A 24,121-nucleotide genomic window follows, 5' to 3' on the forward strand; every position below is an offset into this window, starting at 1 on the left:
TTGTGCGTATACATAGGTTTAATCCCAGTGCTAGAGCATTTCCACTTCTCTACAGGCTTCATTGTACCACCCTTCCTCAGTCCACAGGGGTTGAGTTTACAGAAGCCGTACTGGAGTGAGGGGTGCAAGATTTGACCCTACAGCAGAAGGCCAGATCCTGCCAGCAGTCACATGCATGCATAACTTCGCTTATGGGAGGCATCTGATTGCATTCAAGTGTCTGAGAAGCAGGAAAGCACAATGTTGAGCTCAGGGGGACTCCTGTGAGTAAACTCAAGGATACGCATAGAAGCTTGCAGTGTCAAGCCCTCAGCAAATCTCTGGCAGATACTGAACTTTTCAGTCACTTGAAGTAACACAGTATTCAACACCAGACTCTTGACAAGGTGTTTAACACATCTCAGGAGCCGTGCATCTTATTTCCTAAACACAAACACGCTAAGAACATGAAACTTACCAGGATGGTAGTGACTACTATGGTTCTGTTCTCCACAGACGAAGTGTCATTAGAGGGCAGCTGATCTAATGCTGGCACAAATCTTTCATATTCGTTCCAATAACCAGCCTATAAAAAGGGACATTGTTAACCTTACTACATATATTTACAAGGACTTTGGTGCATGAACTTGTAACAAGAACTGTCAAAACGTATGGTTTTGTAACAGTCAGGATTGCATTAGCTTTACCAGGTACAAGCCAAGTCTACGTGAAAATACATACTAAATTCTCACTGTCCAAATACACATTGGTACAGTACTTGAGGAATAAACTCCTCTGTATCCACAGCATAAAAATGTGCTAAAGACAAGAAAACACACTGCAAAGCACTTTCAGCAAAATTATTCAGTTCTGAATTTTTTATCAGCATTCTGCTGCAGTTCAGGCAGTGAGGACAGCACCTGCAGACGTGCCTGAGTGAGCTTCAGAGCAGATGCACAGACACTGCTAGCAATGCAGGCACAGCAGCATAATCCTCAGCGCGGATTACAAAACCCTCTCTGAGTATGAGGTGACTGTGTGTCAGCTGGCTTGTGCTGACCTTCATGGTGCTGTGGCTGTGTTGCTGTGCTGTTATTACACTAGTTTTTATATTTCCGCACAGCATAGCAGTAACACGTCTGCACTGTAAGCCTAGCTGAGTGGCTGGGTCGTGTCCAGAGGTATTTTGTTATCAAGTAAGTGCAGAAGAGTTTACAGAGTCGCATTGGTGACTAAACAGGCTAGGTACCTACTATCTCTGAAATCAGGGGGATGATGTGTCTTATCTACTCAGACTCATCTCTTGATACCCCTGAGAACCTGCCTATCTAGTTATTTTTGAAACTTTGCCCTAAATTGCTTTTATAACAGGCAGTCACGCCACTTAGAATCTATACTTTATTTAGGAGGCAAGAGAACAAGTAGTGAAAATCCTAATTAAAACCCAAATTATTTTCTGTTAATTTCAGAAGGTTTCTAAAATGCACTCACTCCAGTTTCACTATTGCTCTGAGGCCTGTTATGGAGGAGAAGGGAAAGATGGAGAGGAATTTAGGAGGTTGGACTGAGCACAAGGACATGACAGCAGGCAGTATGCTCAGCAGAGGAAAAGCTCCAGGTGGCTTCTGATAGAAAAAGTGGGGTTTGAACTTGAAATGGAAACCAGTGAAGATATTAATTAGGATGAGTGATACAGTTCAGGAACAGAACAGAAGAAGGTTCCCAGGACAGGGACGACAACAAGAAGGCAAGGACTCCTTTGGGTCTTGTTTTCACAGTGGCTGTGTAGCATTACTTAGTTCCATTAGTTTGCTGGAACATTACTATCAGAAATATTATTGCCGAAGACATGAAATCTGAATGTACATCTTGAAGCTGACCTTTCTTGATCCAGAAGCCTTCATTTCATACACATCAATTGTGTAATTTGTTCTCCGCCCATAGGTGTCAAACTGGATATTCCCTGTCATTCCTTGAACTTGCACCTTAAGGCAAAAAATAGAAAAAAATATTAATAATAGATTCACTCTGTATTTTCCTCTGTTGCATTTTGCAGGAACTCACCAGCTCTAGCACAGTTCTTATCTGTATAAGAGACTTGTAGCACTTCTGACACAGACAGTGGTATTCTTTATAATAAAAAACCTCTCAGTTTCAGCCGTATGTATGCTTTGCTAGTTAGTACTCTGCTGGTGACTCACCACTGCAGAGTGAGTTGCATTTAAGTGTAAGTAAGTGAAATTAGCCCTGCATGCATGTTAAATATAAGAAAGACTGATTCTGCCATGCTTAGTCACTCTAGGTTCACTGATGTAGAAGGGAGTATCAGCGAGGTACCCACAACAATTCAATGCTACTAAAGCCCTCACAAGATGGCACGGAGTGATTTGTGATATGGACCAGAATTTCATATCGTTGCTCATTCCGGGAAGTGCTTTATTTTAAGATCAGTCCCAGCACAGGAGAAAGGAACGAATGTATTTGAATGAACACAGACAACTGTCTCTACTGCTTATGGAGTTTTGGTCTCAATCTGGATGGATGGGTGTACAGACGGTAAGTCATTATCATTACGTACTCACATGAATCTCTTTAAAGGGAAGTATGAAGTAATTTGGTTCAAAGAAAAAAGTCTTTCTTATTTCCCTGTATGGAAGTGTGAGGTATTTCCATTTATCACTTATCGACACTGGCAAGCTCTCACCTCAGGCAGAAGGGGTAACAGTCTGAAACTGCAGTACGGGTTAATTAGCTTTCATGTTTAGCAGAATGCCTTAGAAGCCACAGAAATGCGTGGTGGAAAACTGGTCAAAGGGAAACTGTGAAACCACAGCTCCTGAAGATATTCAGAGCTGGTTACTGAGCTGCTCATTATAGTTTAGAGATGGTACAATCAAACTTACTATGACGGAAAGGCTGCATAAAGAAGTTAAAATTCCTTTGGCCCCAAATTATCCAGTAAGCCAAATTCAGAATGGCATTTAAGTAGTGTGATTTTTTGTTAGTAAGTGGATTTCAACCCTTTTAGCAGTTCATGTTTTTAAGGATCTGGAAGAATATATGAGTTTTTCCTGTCTCCAGAAAGCTAGAGATGTGCACCAGGCTTTGAAAGCCGAATGTGTTCCATAGAGGTTTTATCACCTGTGGACTGAGTAAATGCATTTGTAGAGTAGCTGACACATAATTTGCAGCCAGATGTGAGCTGCTGGGCCTGCTTTTGGCACTTGCTGGAAGCTGCCTTGCTACCCTAGCACAGGGTATGTCTCAGCAGAGCTTGTTAGGTCTGGTTCATCCCAAGCCGTATTGAGACATGAGCATTGTGCATTTGACACCTTTTGACTTCAAATTTGATTTGTTTCTTTCTTTGGTGGGAAAACTCAGCACTTCTCAAAATCTGGCTGCAGAGAGGCAGGAAGACTCACCAGGACTCAGAACGCGTCTGGTAGCAGCATGCAGAGGCAATCACAAATTAAGTGACTATTTATAACTGCCCAGACCTGCTCAGGTAAACTGACTGTCACTTATCTGATGCCTTAGATTTAGAAATACAGACACCCAGAGTTTTCGAGGCTGTAGGGAAGCAGTCAGGTAATGCCTATTTCTCTTTTGCCAGCAGGACAATGGTAGTGTGACACTGCATCTTTTGCTGGCATAAGGATACTTCCAGGAGGTCTTGAAAAAGCATTGTTGAGTTGCTGTTACAGAGCAGAGATGAGACACTGTTATTTTTCTCCTGATGCACTGCCTGAGCAGATGAGGAGACTGACGAATGGAGCGGGGTCCAACAGGCAGTGCTACTGTGGGATGATCTTGGAAGTGGTTCCTGAAGATGTGACCCTCGCTTACAACCTGCTGAAAGTTTAACATCTACTTTGGTGCCAGCTGTGAGTTCGGCTTTGTACATCCTGTGATTGGTGTTTTTTCAAATATATCCTTCTACATGAGGTAGTGTCCTATCACTTCTTCACGTTCACGTTCTTTCTCGACATTAATGCTTTGTATCTCATTCAAATAGGATTTATATTTCACTTACAGTAAAGTTCACATAGTACAAATTCTTTAACTATTGTGAAGATTAAGTTTAGTTAACATCTCTTCAAATGAGGGCAATGCTACCTTAGCCAGTGTGCAGGTAGTGCATTTGTTAGGGTGCGAGCTAATGGCATAAGAACAGCTCTGACAACGTGAGACTGAACTGCCTCTCTCCTTAAAAGAACGAGGGGGAGAAGAAACCTTCTGATACAATCTTCTCACTTTGGCAAGAAAAAAGCCATCAGTAAACTGAGTGTATGAGGTCTGACCCAGGATTTGTTTTTACCTAACACGGGCTTAGTTCTGATCTCACTCACTTCAGTCTCATGCCTAAATTCTTACAGTTACCTCATTATCTGACTGGTTTTACAGTTATCTGAGCCAGACCAAAAGCATGCTCTATTCTTGTCTCTTATGTCTACAAAAAAATTACATACATGTCTTCAAGTTCATAAATATATGTATCCCTGCATGATGCGATACACATGCTGAAGACCCAGTCTGGTTTTGCTCGTCATTTTTGCAGCCTGAGCTTGACTTTAGAAACCCCCAGTACATAGCAAACTGGCTCATGCTCACTCCCATGGGAGGCAGAAAGTCTTGGAAAAGTCAGCGTATAGATGCTCTGGGGTTACACTGGTCCCACAGGGATGTGATTTTGGCCAACTCTTTGAGAACGAACTTGTTATGGCTTGCTTTCTATTGAATACATCCTAGCCATTCTTTGGAGTTTGTCATAAAGATAGTTTTTGTTGTTTTTGTTTTGTCCTGAGAAGGAGCTGCTGTTTGTGTGAGTGCAAAAACTGTATATGGAGTAGCTCTGTCCTAGCAGAGTTGCTGCTGTTGTGAAATATACATATCCAATAGCCACAGTACGTTTGCCCTTACCATTTTCAGCGCTCTTTCTATATCAATTCCTTGGCTCCATGGTACTGCAGGGTTGGCCAGGCAGTCTCCAGCACTACCTCTCCTGGAGACATCCACACGCTGCCTTCGGAGGTAACGGAAAGCCTCTGCTATGACTAGGACTGCATCATGGGTCAGGGCAGATGTATACTACAATTGATGCAAATAAAACATGGTGACAGACTGCAATCTTAGAACTGCCCCAGCTTTATCATCATCTCTTGTTAATATGCTCTTACAAGAATCACACTCACAAGCCCTTTTGCTTGCTGCTCTGTCTCTCTTGCCACAGATGCTTATTTTTTTTTTAACAATTCCATTTATTCCAAGTAACAAATTAAAAGAAATAATTTTGTATAGCGTGGAGGAGTAAAATAATAGAAGTAGTTTACAGTTGCATAAAGTTTAATTGGAAGATTGTTCATCTAAATGATCTCAGTACAAAAATAAGCAATTCCATGCTGGCCCATGCTGCTACTGATAGCAAGAGCTCATAGTTGTTTATTTCTTGGAGTAACCTTTTTCCTTACAACAAGATTGCCAGGATGGTTTTGAATCGAAGTTAACATAAATCATTTCTGTTTGGACCACAGTCCTGATTAGGTAGCATCTGTGGCCAGGAATAGATCAGTTAACGTTTTTAGTAGACAGCTATACAAGCTAGCCATCATAAAATACACATAAGGCATTACATCTCCTTGGTAATTGCCCATCTGCCTTCTCTCACATCACTGTAAATCTGAGGAAGGTGATAAGCCTTGTGTAGCAACAAGTCTTCAACAAAACCCTAGGAGTCCTTAATGAATTGTTCATGCTGCTGTCAACTTCATCCACTGTTTGATGCACGTATCTGGTGACATCTCCCAATGCTATAAATTTAGTATCATATACAAAAATATCACAACTTTTTTTTTTTTTAACATTTCTTTCACATTCCCGTGCTTGTCCCTCCTAGAATAGAGGGAAGGTTCTGTACATAACATTGCTGGTTTTCACTGTCAGTATGCACACCTCTAATTTAGGGGTCTGTGCATGGGAGACCATTTCAATTGTACACACTGTGAGCAATTGAATGTGCTCAGTCTACAAGAACAGATTTCAAATCCCTTGTAACTGACCCTTTGTTCTTCCACTGCTTTGTATGAGAATGAAGAGGCACGTCCTGTAGGGCAGAACAGCACGATTGGTTGTCTGTGTTTCTTAAAAATGTGTATCATCTTATTGCAAGTTTGATACAAAGCCTTAGGAAATCTGCACAGAACAAGGCATGCCTGCATGTGCAGATCAAGATGAGCGTCTATGATAAAAAAAGAGTGCACAGGTAGCATTGTGAAGGTTACACAGCAGCCTCCATTAGTGAGTTGTAAATGACAGCAGTTTATAAACTTTCATTTGGTGTGTGTGGGTGTTCCTGCTCTGACTGTGCCAAGGTACAGGCATTTCTTGATCCTGTCCACTTCTACCTCTTCCTGTAATCTCGCTGTGCTCACTCTCTCCTCTTAACTGAGTCGTTAGTTAGCAAAGATTATATCACACTCCGCACAACAATATAGAATCTGATACTAATTTTATCAGGCATTTGTTCTTGTGTTAAAAAAAAAAAGATTTGTAATAGCTGCCCAATCTAGCACTACATAGAATTTACAGTGATAATTTTTTTTAGCAGAACGTGTCAATTGTCAGTAACCTTAATGCAATCCCTTCCAAGTCATGCCAAGAGAGCTATCTCATTTTCTACTTTATTTGAATTCTCCTTATAAATGCATGAGCACGCAAAGAGAAAAAAGAGAGAGGGAAGGGAAAGGCTGATAAAATAAGGAATAAATTAAACATCAGGGCTTTAATCTCTAGGCAATTTTATTTCCTAATCAAAAATATTGTACATCAATTTTTAAGTATGCTTTTTGTCTGATTGACAAATACTGCGCACATTTCTATAATGAGCAGTACGTTTGTGGAAAGGTAAGACATTCGCTATGTCTGTACGATACACTTAAGATTATTTTTTAAGGATAGAGAATAACTTTTCCCTCAAGGTAAATTGCATTCAAGTGGAACAAAATCTTCCCAGGTTAACTTTCTATCTTCCAGAGCTTTTAAGGTTAGCGCAACGCTTATCTTCACTTCTGCCTCGCTCCTAGGAAGCTCTAGAAAGCGGGAGTAGCTCGTAATCAAGAGGGAACAACACACCGAGCAAAGCCCTGCTTGCCTTGCCTTGCATTCTGTGACATGCCAGCATGGCTGTGGGATGGCATGAGATTACGAGTTTTCCTTCTCCAAAGAAATCAATCATGTGACCTCAGGGCTGGAAGAGACCACAGTGAAGCGCCTGGTCCAGCCCCTTCTTCGAGTGAGGGCCACTCTGAATAGCCTATCCCTGGTGTGTCTGTTAAACCCACTGCTATTAAGTGCACTGTGAAAGAGGTCCCTTTATCTCCCAATGTACATTTTACTGTACTTAGCATCGCTTATGTTTTCTTTTTTTCTATGTTTGTCACAAATCATCTCGGATGCAAATTCAGCTGAGTGCTTTCTGTCCCCATCTGAGCACACATTTGATCTGTGTCTCTACTGGAGAACTCAACTCTGCCAAGACATGGGTGAAGGCAGTCATACTCAACTGTCTGCAGTTGTTCAGTGACCAGAACCATCCTGGAATGGCTGGGGTGCAGCCTAGCCTGCATGCCACCAGTCCCCAGGCATGGGATGGGACCTACCAATGAGTAGAAGGAGTGCTGCCACCTTTAATGACGTTAAGATAGCTTAACAGCTTGGGGTTGGCCAGGCCGTGTTTCTTGGCAGCAGGACTGGAGAGCAGTTTCTAGCATCATTTACCTTATAGTACAATATATTTCTGGAAAATAGCTGGTTATCTTATTTTTTATACAAACACTCTATGCACCGGAAGACTAATATCATTGTTAATTAACAAACAACAACTGTCAGAGTAAAATAAATACCTTTAATGGTGAGTTTTTGGCTTCTGGGAATTCTCTTTCATCGAGCCTCACCCAGCGTTGTAGAAACTGTTGAACCATTGGGTTTTCATTATTAACTATCTGGAATCCAGTAACATTGGCACCTCCATGCATCACCCTCTCCAGCACAATGTCTGTGAAACCCTGGGAGGACACGACAGAAACAAAAATTGTTGCCATCTAATGCACCTTTTCTTTGTCTCAGTTTTACCTGCCAGACACTTGGCACAGTTAGCCTCAGTGCTGGGAACAGAAAGCCACTGAAGAGCCATGCTGTTCTGCGGAGGCGAGGCGGCTGTCAGTCAGAGCACTGCTTAACATTTGGCTTCCAAACATAATGGTAGGATTCTCTCCCACTCTCTTGTTATTTATACCTGTGGCAGTAAATTGGTGTCTTTTTGATTAGTGTGACTTGATTGCAGTCATGTTTATCTGAATGCCACTGCTTACACATGCTAAAAGGCAACTCAGAGTAAGAACTCATGTATTTCTATGCACACTCTACAGTCTCATCAGTCAGATCATGACTGCTCCTTATAAAGCAAAATGGCACACTTTAAAGTGGTACAGTACTCATATTAAATAAGGGTACTGTTAAATTTGTCTTTCCTGTTTTAATCAGACCAAAACATGAATACAGAGAACATTCCACTACGTGGGATTGCTAACTTCCAAGTGTGATCTTTGGAAAAGCACTCTTCTGCTCCCAGCAGACACGGAAACCAAAACTAGTCTTACTGCAAGGATCAATTATAGTATGACAAGGAACTCTAGTGGATGCTGTTTCCAAGTCGTCACATACACCCCTGAAAGCCAATTTTAGATTCTGGAGGTAGTCCTGGTACAGATAAAAATGGTTTGCTTTGTCCTGGTAGGTCAGTACACACACCGTCACCAACCCACAATCTCACTCTGTAATAAGAACAAATGGCTGAACAGTCTGGCCATTTCACTTGGTGGAATTATTGTTTTAATTTGCAGCCTTTCATCACTTATTTTATACATAAATATCCTACAATTATTTTTCCTAGAGTGCTAGATTTCAAATATGTTACATAGAAGATTACAGTTACCAAGTGTCTTATTTATGAGGACACAAATTAATGGAAAACACATAATTAAATCATTATTTTAAAATCAGTAGAGGATATTAGCTGCCTAGATAAAACGCAGACCATAATTGACTACAAATGACTATAACCTACCAGTTCCAGTATTTACTGAAGTCATTTCTCATAATCCAAGAACTCACTCAGGCATTTTCTCTGCTGCTGATTAAAGTTGACACAACCTGAACAGAATATATTACCCTCTCAACCTTAGCTATACTTGTAATGAAGAAAAGTTCTTACCAGGTTTGCTAGCATGTAGTGATAGCCTCTAGAATGTTTGCCAAGGATTACAACCTGTGTGAAGAAAAAAATTACATGTTACTCAGTGTAAGGAGGAGGATGGCTCTCAGCCTTTCATTCTGCTTACTGAACTGTGCTCGTACAGGGGGCTTTGACGGCACCCGTCGTACAGGGGGTTCTTGCCATGAGGGCCCTGACCAAACCTTGTCATATAGGAATGCTTCAAGTTAAATTCTTAGTTATACGCAGTGACCTTCATTGTCTTTTGACAGCGTTCAAAAGGACTGAAAACTTGTCACTTCCAGTGTATCTACATGGAGATATTTGACCTTACGTGTTTAGTCAAAATTTGTACTAAATGCAATATGGCACTTCCACTAAACCAGCATCTCCTGCCCTCCCTGACCCCAGCTGGCTATCTCTGTGTGCAAACGGAGCCAATAAATGGAACAGCAAAGACACAGAAAAGCAGCAGGTTGGACTGAGTAGTTGGATTCTGCAAAGATAAAGAGGACGAGCCGGGGCAGCGCTGGCTGGCAGCTGAGTTCTGCCATCCTGTGTGCTCCTTGTGTCACTCCAGTAATACCGTGCTTTTGTAGAAAGGAGAGAAAAAACTCCCCATGTTCACACAGCTGGCTGATGGCTCACCAGCAACAGCCTCTGTGCAAATCATGCCCTGCACTTAGCACTACTCCCCTGCCTTCAGGCTATAGCCTCAGAAACATCCATCTCATTCCATCTAGTTCCATCTAGGTCAGGGGGGAAAGCATCCAGTAGAAAGAATTTAATTAATAATTGTGGTTATAACATGTGTGCCAGGACAGAAACCAACCCACTCAGACTTTCCTAGGGTAAACTACCGAAAGTTAAAAACAGCAAACCTAGCTCTGTCCACACGCTGCAGCTGTATCACAGACTACTGAAGAGCAGGTAAAGAGATCAGGCGACGCTTTTCGATGGACCACTTATGTTCTTGCTAAAGTGAGACGACATTTGAGTCACTGACTTAAGATACACTGAGGAGCCTCTTAAGGCTCTTGATTAAATTATTAAGTTCCCAACTGTCTCTTTGGGTTGCCTTGTCCTTAATAGATGTCATTTCTTTCAAATTCACATTTAATTCTGTAGGAATTTGCATACTTCCAGCAGTCTGAAAATAAATTGCTGTTCTAGTCCTCTTGAGAACTGTATGTACACTCTGCTGGTAGAAAGCATCTGCTTTCCCAAACTCACACTTGTTTTCTATGGAAATGTGCAGGCTTCCTTCAGATCATCTGGCGTGTGCGCTATTTGCATAATGAATTCTCTGTGTGTTTAAATTTCACCTTAATGGCAGCACTTTTCTTCTAAAAGGTTAGAGACAAAGAGCTTAGCAACAACAATGTGCTTTGCCATTTTAACCTTAATAAAAAATAAGAAAGCTTTTACAGTTCTATCCAGAAATGTGTTTATTTAAGAGAAAATACCATGACAGATGAAGTCAGAGGCTGTAAGGAAAACATTCATGGAGCTGCTACAGGCATCTGGAGAAATACTGCACGTAGGAAATGTAGGACTCATTAGCATAGATCAGACTCAACTTCCATCTCCTCTGTTGTCACGTCTCCAAAATGTCCAGAAACAACTCTGTTTAGTCCCTTAGAGGGGTCCAACACGCTACTGTCAAGCTTTAATTTCTAAAGCATCTTTCAGAAATGACCTGCTACTATTTCTGTTCACACAGTCAACCACATTAGCTCATCATCATTTAACCAGATCTTAACAATGCTTTTAAAACTCACTACACATGCTATCCTAAATCTTAACGAGGGCGACTCTCCTCCCCCCTTGCTTTCCACCCCTACCAACTGCCCGGCATCTTGCAGGAGCTGCTGGATTAGCGAGCCTAGCAGAAACAATCACAGACATCAGTGTTACTCCTCTGGGAGCGCAGGGATGGACAAAGCTTTTTTATGAAGAAAGAAAACAGGAGCATAACCAATAAATCTCACCAATTGCTTAGATATTGCGAAGCTTATAGAGAAAGTGAGCTATTGAATAGTGGTGGTGAATAGAAAGCCAGGATTACAGGACAAGGATTTCACAGAGCTACATGTCTTTGCTAAGTTTCACTTCCAAGACTTAATATTGCTTTCACCTTGACTGAAAGAAAAGCTTACAGGGTTTTACAATGAACAAAGGAGGAGGAAAAAAAAAAAGGCTGGAAACTATCATTAATAATTCAGACATCTGATCACACATAATTCTTGTCATGTAGATAGAAAAGAGTGCAATGTCAGGTTTGATACGGAGCCAAAAAAAGTTTGTATTTTTAATTAACTCTTTGGATGTTTCTGATTAATTAACAGAAAATCCAGAGAGAACATAATTAAAATGTACCTCATGTTAAAACAAACGTCACAGACTGCTGGCGCACTGGAAGTATGGGCCTATATGCCAGCTTTGAGCAATTAAATCAGCACTGCCAATTTTAGTTTTCCATTTGCCTGGGGAAGTCACTTTTTGAATGAAAGCATAAGGACATATTGGTTTTCACTGTGTCAGCCATCGTGATAACAAATAGGCAACTAAAATTTTTTGCCTTATCTCTTAAGTTTTTCTTACAGTTTTAGAAAAGTCTTTGGGCTCGAGAGAAATGGAGAAGTGAAAGAATAGTGCAGGCTTTGGAGGTGGGACTGAGCAGTCAGACTTTCTCTTTTAAAAAAATATCATTGGTTTCTCTTGGACTCATGGATGTAGGAAATCATGAACAGCTGAGGTCGTTGGAGGCCTCTGGAGATTGTCTTTTCCAACACCCTGGCTCAAAGCAGGACAACTAGAGCACGCTGCTCAGAATGTGTCACATTTTGCATGTCCCTGAAGACAGAGATTCCACAACCCCCGTGGGCAACCACGTTCCGGTGTCTGACTACCCTTGCAGTAAAAATGATTTTTCTTATGTTTAAACAGGATTTTCTGCATTTCAGATTGTGTCCTTGTCTAGTCACTGGGCACCACTGAGACTCAAACTCACTGAGACTGTCCAAAAAGCGTCAAGCTCTTCTTCAACCCCCCCATCAGGTATTTATACACATTATTTTAAGATCCATCCTGAGCTTTCTCTTCTCCAGGTAACACAATTCCACTTCTCTCAGCCTCTCCTTGAGCACCCCACGCTTCAGTCCCTGAATTATCTTATGGGCCCTCCATTGGACTTGCTCCAGCATGTCCCTGTCTTTCCTATTCTAGGGAGTCCAGAACTGTACACAGTACTTCAGATGCAGTCTCACCAGGGCTGAGCAGAGGGGAAGGATGATCGCTGTTGATCTGCTGGCAACATTCCTCCTGCGCAGCCCAGAGAGATGCTGGTCGTCTTTGCTGTGACACTGCAGTGATGGTTGTGTTCCACTTGTCCGACAGGGCCACTAGACACTTGTCTGCAGAGCGGCTTTCCAGCCAGGAAGCCTCTACCCAGTCTGTACTGATGCATGAGGTTAGTGTTCCTATCAAACAATCCTTCCAATTTTGTAATAACTGTAAACTTGCTGAGAATGCCCTTTGTTCCGTATATAGATAGACAATTAATAAAAAGTTTAAACAGTATTAGTCCTGGTATCCTTGGGGTATCCTACTAGCAACTAGCTTCCAGCTGGACTTGGTGCTGCTGATTACGGCCCTCTAAGCCCATCAATTCAGTTTTCAGTCCAGCTTTCTCTCCGCTTACCTAGCCAACAACTTATCTGCCTGTATGCGTGTTATGGGAGAATGCGTCAAAAACCTTACTGAAGTCAATATAAACATCATTTACTGGTCTCTCCTCATCCAACATGGCAGTTACCTCACTGTAAAAGCTATCAAGCGAGTTGAGCATGATTTCCACTTTGCAAGTCCATGCTGACTACTGCTGATCACATCTTTGTCCTTCAGGCATCTGGAACTGATTTCCAGGATTAGTAGCTCCATTACTTTTCTGGAGGTTTAGATAGGACTGACTGGCCTGAAGCTCCCCAGTTCTTCCTTATTTCTCTTCCTGATGATAGGAGTGGAATTTTCTTCTTTCAGTCCTCGTGATCCTCCCTTGGTCACTACGACCTTTCAAGACAGTGGTGTTGTAATGAGACAGCTCCCTAGGAACTTGTGGATGCAAGTTCCCATATGCCTAGCTGGCATAAATGTTTCCTGACTTGATACTCTACTGAGGTGAGTCTTCATTGCTCCAACCTTCGTTACTGGTCTCTGGAACCTGGGATTCCCGAAGGCAAATCTCACCAGTAAAGACTGAGATGAGGAAAGCATTTCTAGACCTGGTTACTTTCAGTGTAACAATTCTACACTAGAACACACCAAATCAGAAAAGGCCTAGAACTGCTCCTGCAGCATTGTCTTGGTGGGCATTGATTTTAACAGGAGTCATTGAAAAGTACACGCTAAGAGGATACGCTTGCATTTTTACGTAGAGAAGTAGCTATCATGACTTTGGCAGCAGTGTAAAGAAAACTAGCAAGAGCTCATCTTCCCTTCACTTGAATTGATCTGGTCAATTCAGTCTTTTTAATCAAAGTATTTTTAATCTTCCCTTATTTACAAATGAAAAAAAGAAAGAAAATAAATTAGATCACAAAAGTACAGACTACCTCATCTACAGCTCAAAACCCTGATAGTTTGAGTTTATTAGATCTTTCTATAACATAAAATACTGATGCTGACTGGCAGTATTGTCACAAAGAAGGTCTAAAGATTTTTCCTGTGCTTTTCATTCCTGACAGGTTACAGAAATATGCCACTTAAATGGAATGACAGGCAGAGATTTGACCTGCTGTAACGTGTCTTTCCATTTCTACCATATCCATGAACAATGAGGTAGCTTAAGTCCAGAACTCTTCTTTCCTAGGTTTTAAAGAGGTAGCAAGAAAAATGAGATTTCCTATAAGCTCAGAGTCAAAAAGGAGTTTTGCTGTCTTTGTTGAGGTTATTTACACATTAATTTGGGTCCTACTTTTGCAAAAAGCCCATGATTAACTTCAAGCATATCAGCATGTCTTCTGATTTTTAAGTATCCATTTAAGTTTCTGAGGACAGGAAAGCTTAGCTAGCTCCATATCAACAGCAGTGTTCCAGTATGCCTTGCTTTTAAAATACAGTTATGACATCTTTGCCTTCAAAGCCGTGTGTGAATGCCAGCGGTGATGGCACAATTCTTTCTTCTCAGCAGCAAACAAGCTAAACAAAAAAATGGACACATGGATACATCTAAAAAATTTCAACAGCATCATCAGGATCAGCTCAGTGTTGATTGTTCTTCGTGGGAACAGCACGGGTAACAGGCCCTTGCTATCTCAGCATGGCCAAGAACTGTCTTGCAAACCTGAATTGCTATGGAGCACTGCCTCCTCTCCTGGTTAACACATCAGGTATTTTCTAGCTCGCATCCCTACTGATAGCAACATTTTACATCTGAGGATGGAATTACACAAAGCTCATCTGAGACATGAGCAGCTCCTACTTCATATTGGAATAAACATTTGAGAAGTCATGGCAGCACCCCACTGGACTAATTGCATTGGCTAATTTGCTCTTCAAGACCCACTTTAGAAAGGAAAGGAGCAGAATATCAGCGTGACACTCCAATTAGTTCAATAAAAGTGAAAGCCTTCAAAAGTTCTTATCATGAGAGCTGCCCATGGGGGCTTGCAGCTACTGTACTTTGGTTCTCAAAGGAGGGTGCACTGTTAATAGCAACATAATTACTGTGGGCAGTGTTGTCATGTGGGCGAAGGCAGAAGATCTGGTGCAACAGCATTTGACATCCATACACAATTATTCCTCATTGCCTTCACTTTGCACAGGTCACCCCTTGTCATGTAAATTTTCCAGACTGGAGTAGGATAAACTGGAGAACAGAAGAGGATTTTCTTCATGTAACCAGATGCCAAAGTAAAGATAAGATCCCTTGCAACCTCAGCAGATACATTTTGCTGTCAGTCTACAGTGCCTGCTCCCTGGTTTTGCCATTCACACACAAGCTCCTGCACAAAGACAGAGCTCCCTTTGAGGATTCTAAGCACAAGACAAGGCAAGGTCTTCCCTGAGAAAAATTATAAAAAATAGCATGTTGATATCTTCTTGACGTTTATCACACCAATAGCACCAGCACCAACAAATGAAGTTCCACAGGAGCCACAATACTATGGTGGCAAAAGAAGCATGACAGCTAGCCCTGGTCTTCTCACAGCCAGACACATAATACTTATCCTGCCTTCAATTCCATAGAAATTTTCACACGGCACAAGTGACTTTCCTTGTACAAAGGGTCAAAACCTCGTAATGGCAACCACAGTGCAAACCTAGCGAAGGCGATTTATTTCTTCACTTAATATTAATGGGATGAGAATCCGGCCGCTAGGGATTGTGAGGCTGTAAAATATGCAGTAAACAATGATTTCATTTATATGAAGAATGAGTACTATATTAAATTTGAGCTAAATATTAAATGAAGAATGTATTAAATATTAAGATGAAGATTCTACACACGTATTGTTTGTTGCAGATAAAAATAAGAGCATCTATGGTTGAGACTAACTAATGCACCATTTCAGAGGCTTCACAATCTTCAGGGAATGTCACAAATCCATACACAGTCTAGATGACTGGGCTTTGTATTTTTGTGCAGTGTACAGATCTAAGAGTTCTACTTGCATGCTGATGACATTTTTTTTACATTTGTAACCACACCTCAGAACCATAATCCTATCTTTCTCTATAGTACATGCAGTTGGTATGGGCTCATAAAACATTCTTCGAACACCTTTCAGCCCTTCTGCAATGTATCTGTCATGGGGGATAGTCTCTTAGAAGCCAGGAGTCTCCTAGTAGAAGGGACAAAGATATGCATGGTAAAAGCAAGGACCTGAGATGCTTTTGAAGCATTTTATTACTATCTTTCCCTTCTTTGGACCCTTTCCGTGCATTTATCTCCCTTGTACTTTAATTGATGATAATTACACAAAGACTGAAATTTACTTTTAGGCCAACTCCATACAGATACATGTTAGTCCTTGGAAAGTGAGGCAACACCTGAAACCACATTGTACTTCCTCCTCTCTCTAGAAAGCTACTCTTTCTTTTCCCACACCTACTTTGGCATTTGCTGACTGAAGACTGTGTAGTAGAATACCCTTTTAAATAATGCATAAAAGATTACATGAGAAATTACGGAGGCAAAACATTACAAACTGCAACATAGGTTCTGTGGGCACGACATTTTCTCCTTTTTTTTTTTTTCTCGTGTGATAATAAAGTTTTCTGTGATTTTTCCATGTCCTGAAATGATTTTCCTAGATTCATTTTCCTTGATGTGACTAACAATACTGTGAGATTAACTAATCTGATGGAATAGAATCATAGAATGGTTTGAGTTGGAAGGGACCTTTAAGATCATCTAGTTCCAACCCCCCGCATCGTTGTTAAAAGACACACAGTGCTTCAAAAGCATCCTACTCTGGTTACTCCACACTGAGATGAAGAGTTTAATGATCACTAGTAACCAACATTCATAATCACAGTTGTTTACTCCGTATGCTGAATAACATTCATTAAATAAACTCTTCTGTCAATTTTTTTTCTTTGTTTAGACAGATGAGAACAGTGTTCTATCTTCAGGACTGCATCTCTCTTCTCAAGTCATGCCCTTCATACCTGAACCTTCATAACAAAATCAATCAAGACTTAAACTACCATTCATCGCTTAAAGCTATTCCACTAAAACCAAGATCAGATACGGAGGCTTGTTACAATCACAAGAGTTATTTGTAGCCTATGAAAAGGAATGCCAAAATGGTCAAGAGACCTTTGCCTCTTGTGTTGCCAAGATCTTTGGGGAGATTTAGCTTAGATATTAGGAGGAAGTTTTTCACACAGAGGGTGGTGACACACTGGAACAAGTTGCCCAAGGACGTTGTGGATGCCTCATCCCTGGAGGCATTCAAGGCCAAGCTGGACGTGGCTCTGGGCAGCCTGTTCTAGTAGCTGGTGACGCTGCCCATGGCAGGGGTAGAAACTCGATGATCTTTGAGGTCCTTTTCAACCCGGGCCATTCTATGATTCTAAGATTCTATGATCTTCCAAAGAAGAGCTACTTGTTCCCACTGACAGCTTCCCTGAAGAGATCAATGCATTGTAGAATTTCTGAATTAGTGAATCTTTGGCTTTTTGAGTGAGATTAATAAAGCAAAAATCAAGCTGTGTTATGGAGGCATTTCTGGAGTCATATACAAGAAAAGTAAATCAATTAAATGTATTAACCAACAGCACCGATTTCCACACGCAGATCACTTCAGGAAGGAGTCCATATTTGAACAATCTGTATAGTTCTAGTATATTCTCTGATAAAGATCTTACCTTGAAAAATGCTCAAAAATGAAGTGATTTTACAGCCAAGATAATTTCACAGAGATTCCTATATATTCTCAAGTTGGTATTTTCACAGAATCTTCACAGCTCACAGAAAACAAACCAAAAATAAAGGTGTACAGGAAACTTCAAACCACAACAAGCGTTTTGTCTTGAGTGCCAGAACTGCCTTAATTCAGTACGAGTAAGCAGGCAGCAGTACTCTCCTTGTCAGCTGGATCTTCTCTATATGCCAGTTCAGTGTTCTGTCTTCCTTCCACTTACTTGACTATAACCCCTCTCAGGTCACACACTACAGCACACACATGTCACCAACTGCGATGTCAGGGCATTTGGGTATTGTTCTCTGCTCCGATACATTTTTGGTGTGGTACTGGATGATTACCTGGGTCCGAGGCATTTCAAGGGACTCTTGCCAAAGTTCAAACTTCTTTTTGATCACACTGATGCTTTTTGATGCCTTATTTGGAACTCTAATATTCTTAATGACATTGTACTTCAAGCTTTTTTGAAGAGTGTGAAGGTGACTTACTGTAAATCTTCTGAGAAACTTCCCTCAAAACTTGAATGACCTTTTTCCAAGACAATTTATTTGGCTGGAGTATTTGTGACTCTACATGTAGAGTCCAAAGAAACTGAAATTCATATTAGTTCACATTATGTATGAAGATCCTTATCATATTCTATGTTCTTACTGCTTCTGACAAATACTGAAGTACTCAACTTTTTTGGATTTTACCCAGTCAAGGATGACTGTCATGTGTCAGCCAAGGCTCTGGAAATGGATCCTTTGCCATACAAGTTCACTACCTCTGAGAAGTTTCACTAACTTGAGAACAAATATGTAGTGCTGCTATCTCTATTTTGATACTCTAGTCAGCCCGTAAGAATAGGAGTTTCTGTTAACTTCTCAGGTGGGTGAACATCTTGGTAACCATCACACGCTTTGCACTGACACACAAACACCTTTACAAAAGACATCAGCGCTTCTTGGCTCGGGAAAGTTAAGCAAAAGAGTACACATGGCCGTACTACTACAGTTGATCAGCTCTCCCTAGCAACACTCATGGCTAAGCTCCCAGATTTCCTTCAGCCTGTGATGCCCAGCTCTTATCCAAACAAAAGACCGTCCCATCATGACAGCCCTCTCGCCTGTTTGCAGTTGTGGGCCCTTTCACTGTAGAGCTGCAAGTCCATATATACATATTGAGTTCAGCACCATCAAAACTGACTTCCAAACCAGCCTCCCTTACTAAGTTTCTCAACATCTAAAGCCACTTTCACAAAGACTATTAACAACAGCAGTTGTACATTTACTCAGAAGTTTGCAAACCTTCTGCTGGAATCAAACGTTTCAGCCCAGCCATCTGGTGTGAGGCCATACCCACATCGCTAACAAGCAGCTCTTTAGTGAGCTTCAGCTTATCCCTTTGACAGAGGAGAAGATATCTAATTGAGCCTTTTGCCTTTCAAAATAGTGAACCTGCGTGCTGGAATTTCTTAAGAGTACTCCTGCAGCCACAGACAAACATAAACAGTGTTCATTTCTTCTCATAACCCACAGAGTAAATGATACTCCATCAGTCTTAACTTTTATCAACATGATAGGATGTATATACCCTGGGGGAAGAAAGGAAGAGATTAGGTAAACTGAGGAACACAGTTTTCATTTAAAAAAATACATAAATTTTCAATTTTCTCCACACCTCCATTCAGCACATCAGCATAAAATACCAGTGTTAGTTCCTGGAATTGAACCAAAGTCCTTGGAAACAGAATTCTGTTTATATAAAAGTATCATTGCATGTCAGGATCACTTCAACCTATTATTGGGATATAACCCAGAAGTGTCGCAGTAATTCAGTCCCAATGCTCACAGGAAAATCTTTTGTAGGGGGGTTGTACTGCAGAGCTCTGCACATCAAGCAGACTGAAAAACATTGAACAGCAGCCATTCTTTTTCTACTTTTGAGCATTTCCTTTCCTCTTTAAATGTCCTATGAAATTAAGGGAAAAGAAATCAGTGCAACCTTCTCTAGGAAAGACAAGGTTACTTTTTCTTTTACTTTTTACTGTAAATGGAATTCTACTGTGACTAGAATTGCATTCAATTGCTCTTTTCAATGCTCTGAAGGAGTTTGAAAGGTTTATTCTACTTCACTATAAACAGCACTCAGCAATATTCCCCATATAACTTGGTGCATAAATCACGAACCAAAGGAGATTATGAAGAGTTAATTTATTTTTACTAGATTTAGTCTATGCAGCAGGAGAAGCCTTTTAACTCATATGAGGTAATAAAGTTGCAGTAATATTTTTCTGTTCTGATTCTTTACATGCATTTTCCCAGTATAAAAGATACTCAGGGTGTTTTTAAGGCTTTATGCACACTGCATGTTATTTTATTCAATTCATACTCTGGAGGATTGAGTTTCCAGTAGTACATACTCCATTATTGCTACATACGCATATCCATGGTCTCAAACAAATAAATAGAATATAGTAACATGAACTTTTTAAAGCCTGTGCACACTAATTTCCTCTAAAACAGTTTTGCTTTCTTTCACCTTACCAGTTGAGCGCTGTGGCATGTTGGCGTTTCAGGCTTAGCTGATGATTTCTAGGGCCTGAGCCTTTATAAACTTGCCCCAGGGTGGCCCTGGAAGCTTGCATCAATGGCAAACAGGCCAAAGGAATTGCACTGGTATGAAGCTGGGATAAGAGAAAGGAATCACACACACACGTGTAATTACTAGTAGTGAGTGACTTGCACTGGGATGGCATTTTGCTGTGTTAAGGTTGATGCAAATCCACCTGTAGTCTGCAATGAATGTATCACAGCTGTATTTCACACCTAGAGGCCTCATATTTAGCCACATCCCCCTATTAGGCTGTAGCTGTTGGCTGCTTGTCTCATACAGTGCACTGCTGATCTCTGGGCTAAAAAAGTGAGAAAGTCCTGCCCTGAAAACTACAACTACAGCATTCCAGTGTGCTATGAAACGTGTTTGGGTGCATCTTGGTGCATGAGGTGCCCTGAGAAGCACCACTGGTTCTCTTCCCCAGATAACAGTGATTCATATCACACTGAAGCCATTAATCCCAGTTTAGTCAGCTGTGAAAAAGAGACATAAGCTCGTGCGTGCCTTTTCTTTTACTGAGTTAGGACTTCTTTTGTAAATGAACTTACGAGACACCAGAACTATCACGCTGCCTCTCATGATGTACAACGCCTGTTTGCACAGTGGTATTGTGCTATTACCATTCATTTTGATAGCGTGTTTCCCTCCTCTCCCCGCAGTTGGTTCATCTGGATTGTTGCCAAGATGGTTGCCTTGGAAACTAATTAAGTAAAGCCTTTGGTTAGAAGCAGAGTTTCGAGCATTAAACTATTTGAGAGACAGATGCAGAAATTAAGGTAACGTCTGCGAAGATGAAAGGGTTTATCCTTTATATGGAGAAGAAAGAACTACATTAAACGCTAGAACTGAAATAAGGCAATTTCTATACAACACTGGTTTTTAAAACCTGGAAGAGACACATGACCGGGGATTTTAAGATCAGACAGCGGCTTAGAAGAGGTGGAAGAAGATTCCCAGAGCTGTAAGGGATGGGGAGATGGACAGATAGAGCAGGACAGAAATCTGAGGACATCACACGCTGAGCGAGTTGCAGCCAGCAGTCCCTTCTCCCCCAAATATCCCATACCTTGAATAGATTGCTTGTGAGCCTTGTTTTTGAAAGGTACCAGCAGAGCTAATGAAAGACCAAATCCTGTCCCCACGGTCCAAGTACAGCACGGGAAGCACCCATGCGTACCCTGCTTCCAAAGAACAGCAAAGGGGCAACGAGGGGCTATCACAAAACGGCCCTCAGGCTCGACCTTTCTGCTGAGGCTGTCAACGAGGGTAACAATTAGTGCCAGGAGCAGCTCGCATGATGTGGACACAGACTAAGTAACAAGTGGGATGCTCACAGGTCTTTGAGAGGGCAAACGCAAATGCACAAATGCTGTGTGCTGAAGCTGCAGAGAAAGGCAAACTGTGCAGCAAAATGTGCCTCCTCAGCTGCCTATTAGCTGAAATTCAAAGCAAAGACAGTCTCTCTGTGAATACAATGGTATCAATTTAAATACTGTCTCCAGGATAATGTTCAGGATAATGATTGACTCTATACCAGCAGCAGTGTAACTGAGAAAGGATTCTGAATCACCACACGTTTAATGGCAATGCAGAGGTTGCCATATAAATATCTCTGTAACTGCATAACAGCATACTGCAGATGTTGTGGTAAAGGTATGCAAATACCAAAAGCAGATGCGTTATGTGCATTGGTGTGCACGTTTATATCCCATGAATTATCACAAAACATAAAATGAGTAATCGCTACTACGGCAGGAAAATCAAAACTCTAATGGTGACTTCAGGTTCATATCTCTCTCTGGCATAAGAAATCAGATTTGCTTGGCAGAGGTCTTCTCCATATGGCAGCACGTACATTCATGGAGGGACACTAAGTTTTATTATGACTAATCAGATACGTTTAAAATTGTTCTTTAATGCCTTTCGAATCTTTTCAAAATTTGTGTGCCATTACCTCAGTCTGTGGGATGACTAATACTCAAACTGCTGAATTCCTGATATTTGCGATTTGCCTTGCCTTGTGAAGCCTGGGTGATGGCTTTGGAGTGCCATTACTATTTACAAGCTAGAAATTCTGTCCCCAGGTACAAGTGCAGTGTGCCACATGTGGGACAGATTAACCCAAGATGCTGCTTCTCTCTGCTTTAGCCATCCATCTCTAGCTCTTTATTAGTTTTATAGCTGAGAGCAGTAGGCCCTGCAGGCAGATACAGCTGTCAGTTCTGACATATGACCATTTTTTACTTTTTGCTAGCTACAGTCCTGAGGGTAACTGACTCAAGTAGTTCCCCTTTTCTCCCCACAAGCCCAAACAAACCTGAAACTCTCTGGATGTGAAGGGAACGAAGTGACCCATCATTCTGCTTTAGATCCCAGATTCAGCAATACTCATGGGCACCTAATGAAGAAATGTCCTAAATTTTAAGTTTCTAGTTCACTGGAAAGATAAAAAGGAACTGTACCACTTTGAGTGATGTCACACAACACTGTACTTATTGGATGCTCTTTCCTTCAAGCATCCCATTGTGTTTATAGGCAGTTATTGTTCCTGTTTTTGATGACTATTGGTGCAACCTAATTCAGCGTTTTTGCATTTATTTTTATGACAAATAGCAAAGCAGTTTCGCAGAGAGCCCAGTCCTTTGAGATCTGAGCAGCTCTGCAGAGGGAGAAAAACTTGGAGACAGTTTTCTTAATCTCAAAAGTTCAGACTCAAATGTCAAGTCACAGTCAGTGCCAGCACTGGACAGAGTTCAGTCAATCAGATTACCCTTCTTAATCCTATGGGTGCTTTACTTCAAGTCGTCTTTGACAGTTTTACTATCACTGTAAAATTCTGGGGACTGCATTCTCTGCTACAATATTACCTCTGCTTTGTGAGATGCCTCCACTCAGTAGAGAGATTACCTTGGAACCTAACCTATATGGCTATGTTTGGAGATAGCGTCCTTTTGATAAAAGCACACAGTCTCTGGAATAATTGGGTCTTTTGTAAAGTTTCACCATTTTGATCCCGAACGGAGTTTCTTCCTCCTTATTTTCCCCTCAGGAGCTTTACTTCTAAATGGACACAAAGCCACTCTAGTCTGAAATACAGCCTGTTATCTTGGGAATAAGAAAAACATATTTCTTAACTCAAAAACATGTCTCTAAATACACGGTCGAATAGGCTAAAGCTTACTGTTAGTTCTCAGAAGAAAATATTCTGTTTATGAGAACAAAATTTTATATCTATCTGTGAAGAAATACGGGAATATTTCAGCATCAAGGGACAAGAAGTGTGGGGAGCTTATGAATTTTGCATGACGTAAGTGTTGCTATCCGTATGCTTGAGAGGCCACCAGATGATCAAATTGGACATAGTTTTGTAGTGCAAGAAGAGATATGGATCCACATGGTTACAGAACTATAGGGTGAACGAAGAAACAGATGGTAATCAGGAGAATAACTATTAATCTCTGTGCTTCCTTTTACACCACAGGTGAGGAGACTAGACTAGAGGGGATCTGGGCAGGGTATCCACCTTTAAGACACAACACCAGGCCACAAAAGGATTCTCTGGATGGCAAATGAAAGCAGATGTGCTACACAGGGAAACCTGGCACAGAATAGGTTACCCAGAAAGAGTATGAACTGAGGTGTCCTCTCTCCTCCTTTACATTCACATAGGAGGAGAAAACCTTTCACAGGTACCAGCCAGCCCTGAGGAGGAAAATACCTCTTGAGTGGTATCAGAACTTAGAAACATAGGGACATACAGATGTGCCAGACATTAAAGGCACATGGAATATTGAAGGTCACTGTCTCACTTATCTGCATGTCACTAGAGGAAGGTACAAAATAT

General features: G+C 41.2%; 1 protein-coding gene across 12 annotated transcripts in view; it reads right to left on the reverse strand.

Annotated features, from left to right (window-relative positions):
- Positions 1-24,121, reverse strand: part of GRIA3 (glutamate ionotropic receptor AMPA type subunit 3) — a 433,486-nt gene that overhangs the window by 48,347 nt on the left and 361,018 nt on the right. For all 12 annotated transcript variants that reach the window (XR_002441456.1, XM_021405730.1, XM_021405731.1 and 9 more), the window contains 5 exons: positions 9,248-9,301; positions 7,878-8,039; positions 4,900-5,067; positions 1,860-1,964; positions 458-565 (listed from right to left, as the gene is read on the reverse strand). Coding sequence is in view for 11 of the 12 variants with exons in the window: in XM_021405730.1 (XP_021261405.1) it covers positions 458-565; positions 1,860-1,964; positions 4,900-5,067; positions 7,878-8,039; positions 9,248-9,301 (597 nt within the window). In the remaining variant the exon portion in view is untranslated. The remainder of the gene's footprint in view (positions 1-457; positions 566-1,859; positions 1,965-4,899; positions 5,068-7,877; positions 8,040-9,247; positions 9,302-24,121) is intronic.

Source organism: Numida meleagris, chromosome 8 (genome assembly GCF_002078875.1).
Source record: "Numida meleagris isolate 19003 breed g44 Domestic line chromosome 8, NumMel1.0, whole genome shotgun sequence".
Classification (NCBI taxonomy): Eukaryota; Metazoa; Chordata; class Aves; order Galliformes; family Numididae; genus Numida; species Numida meleagris.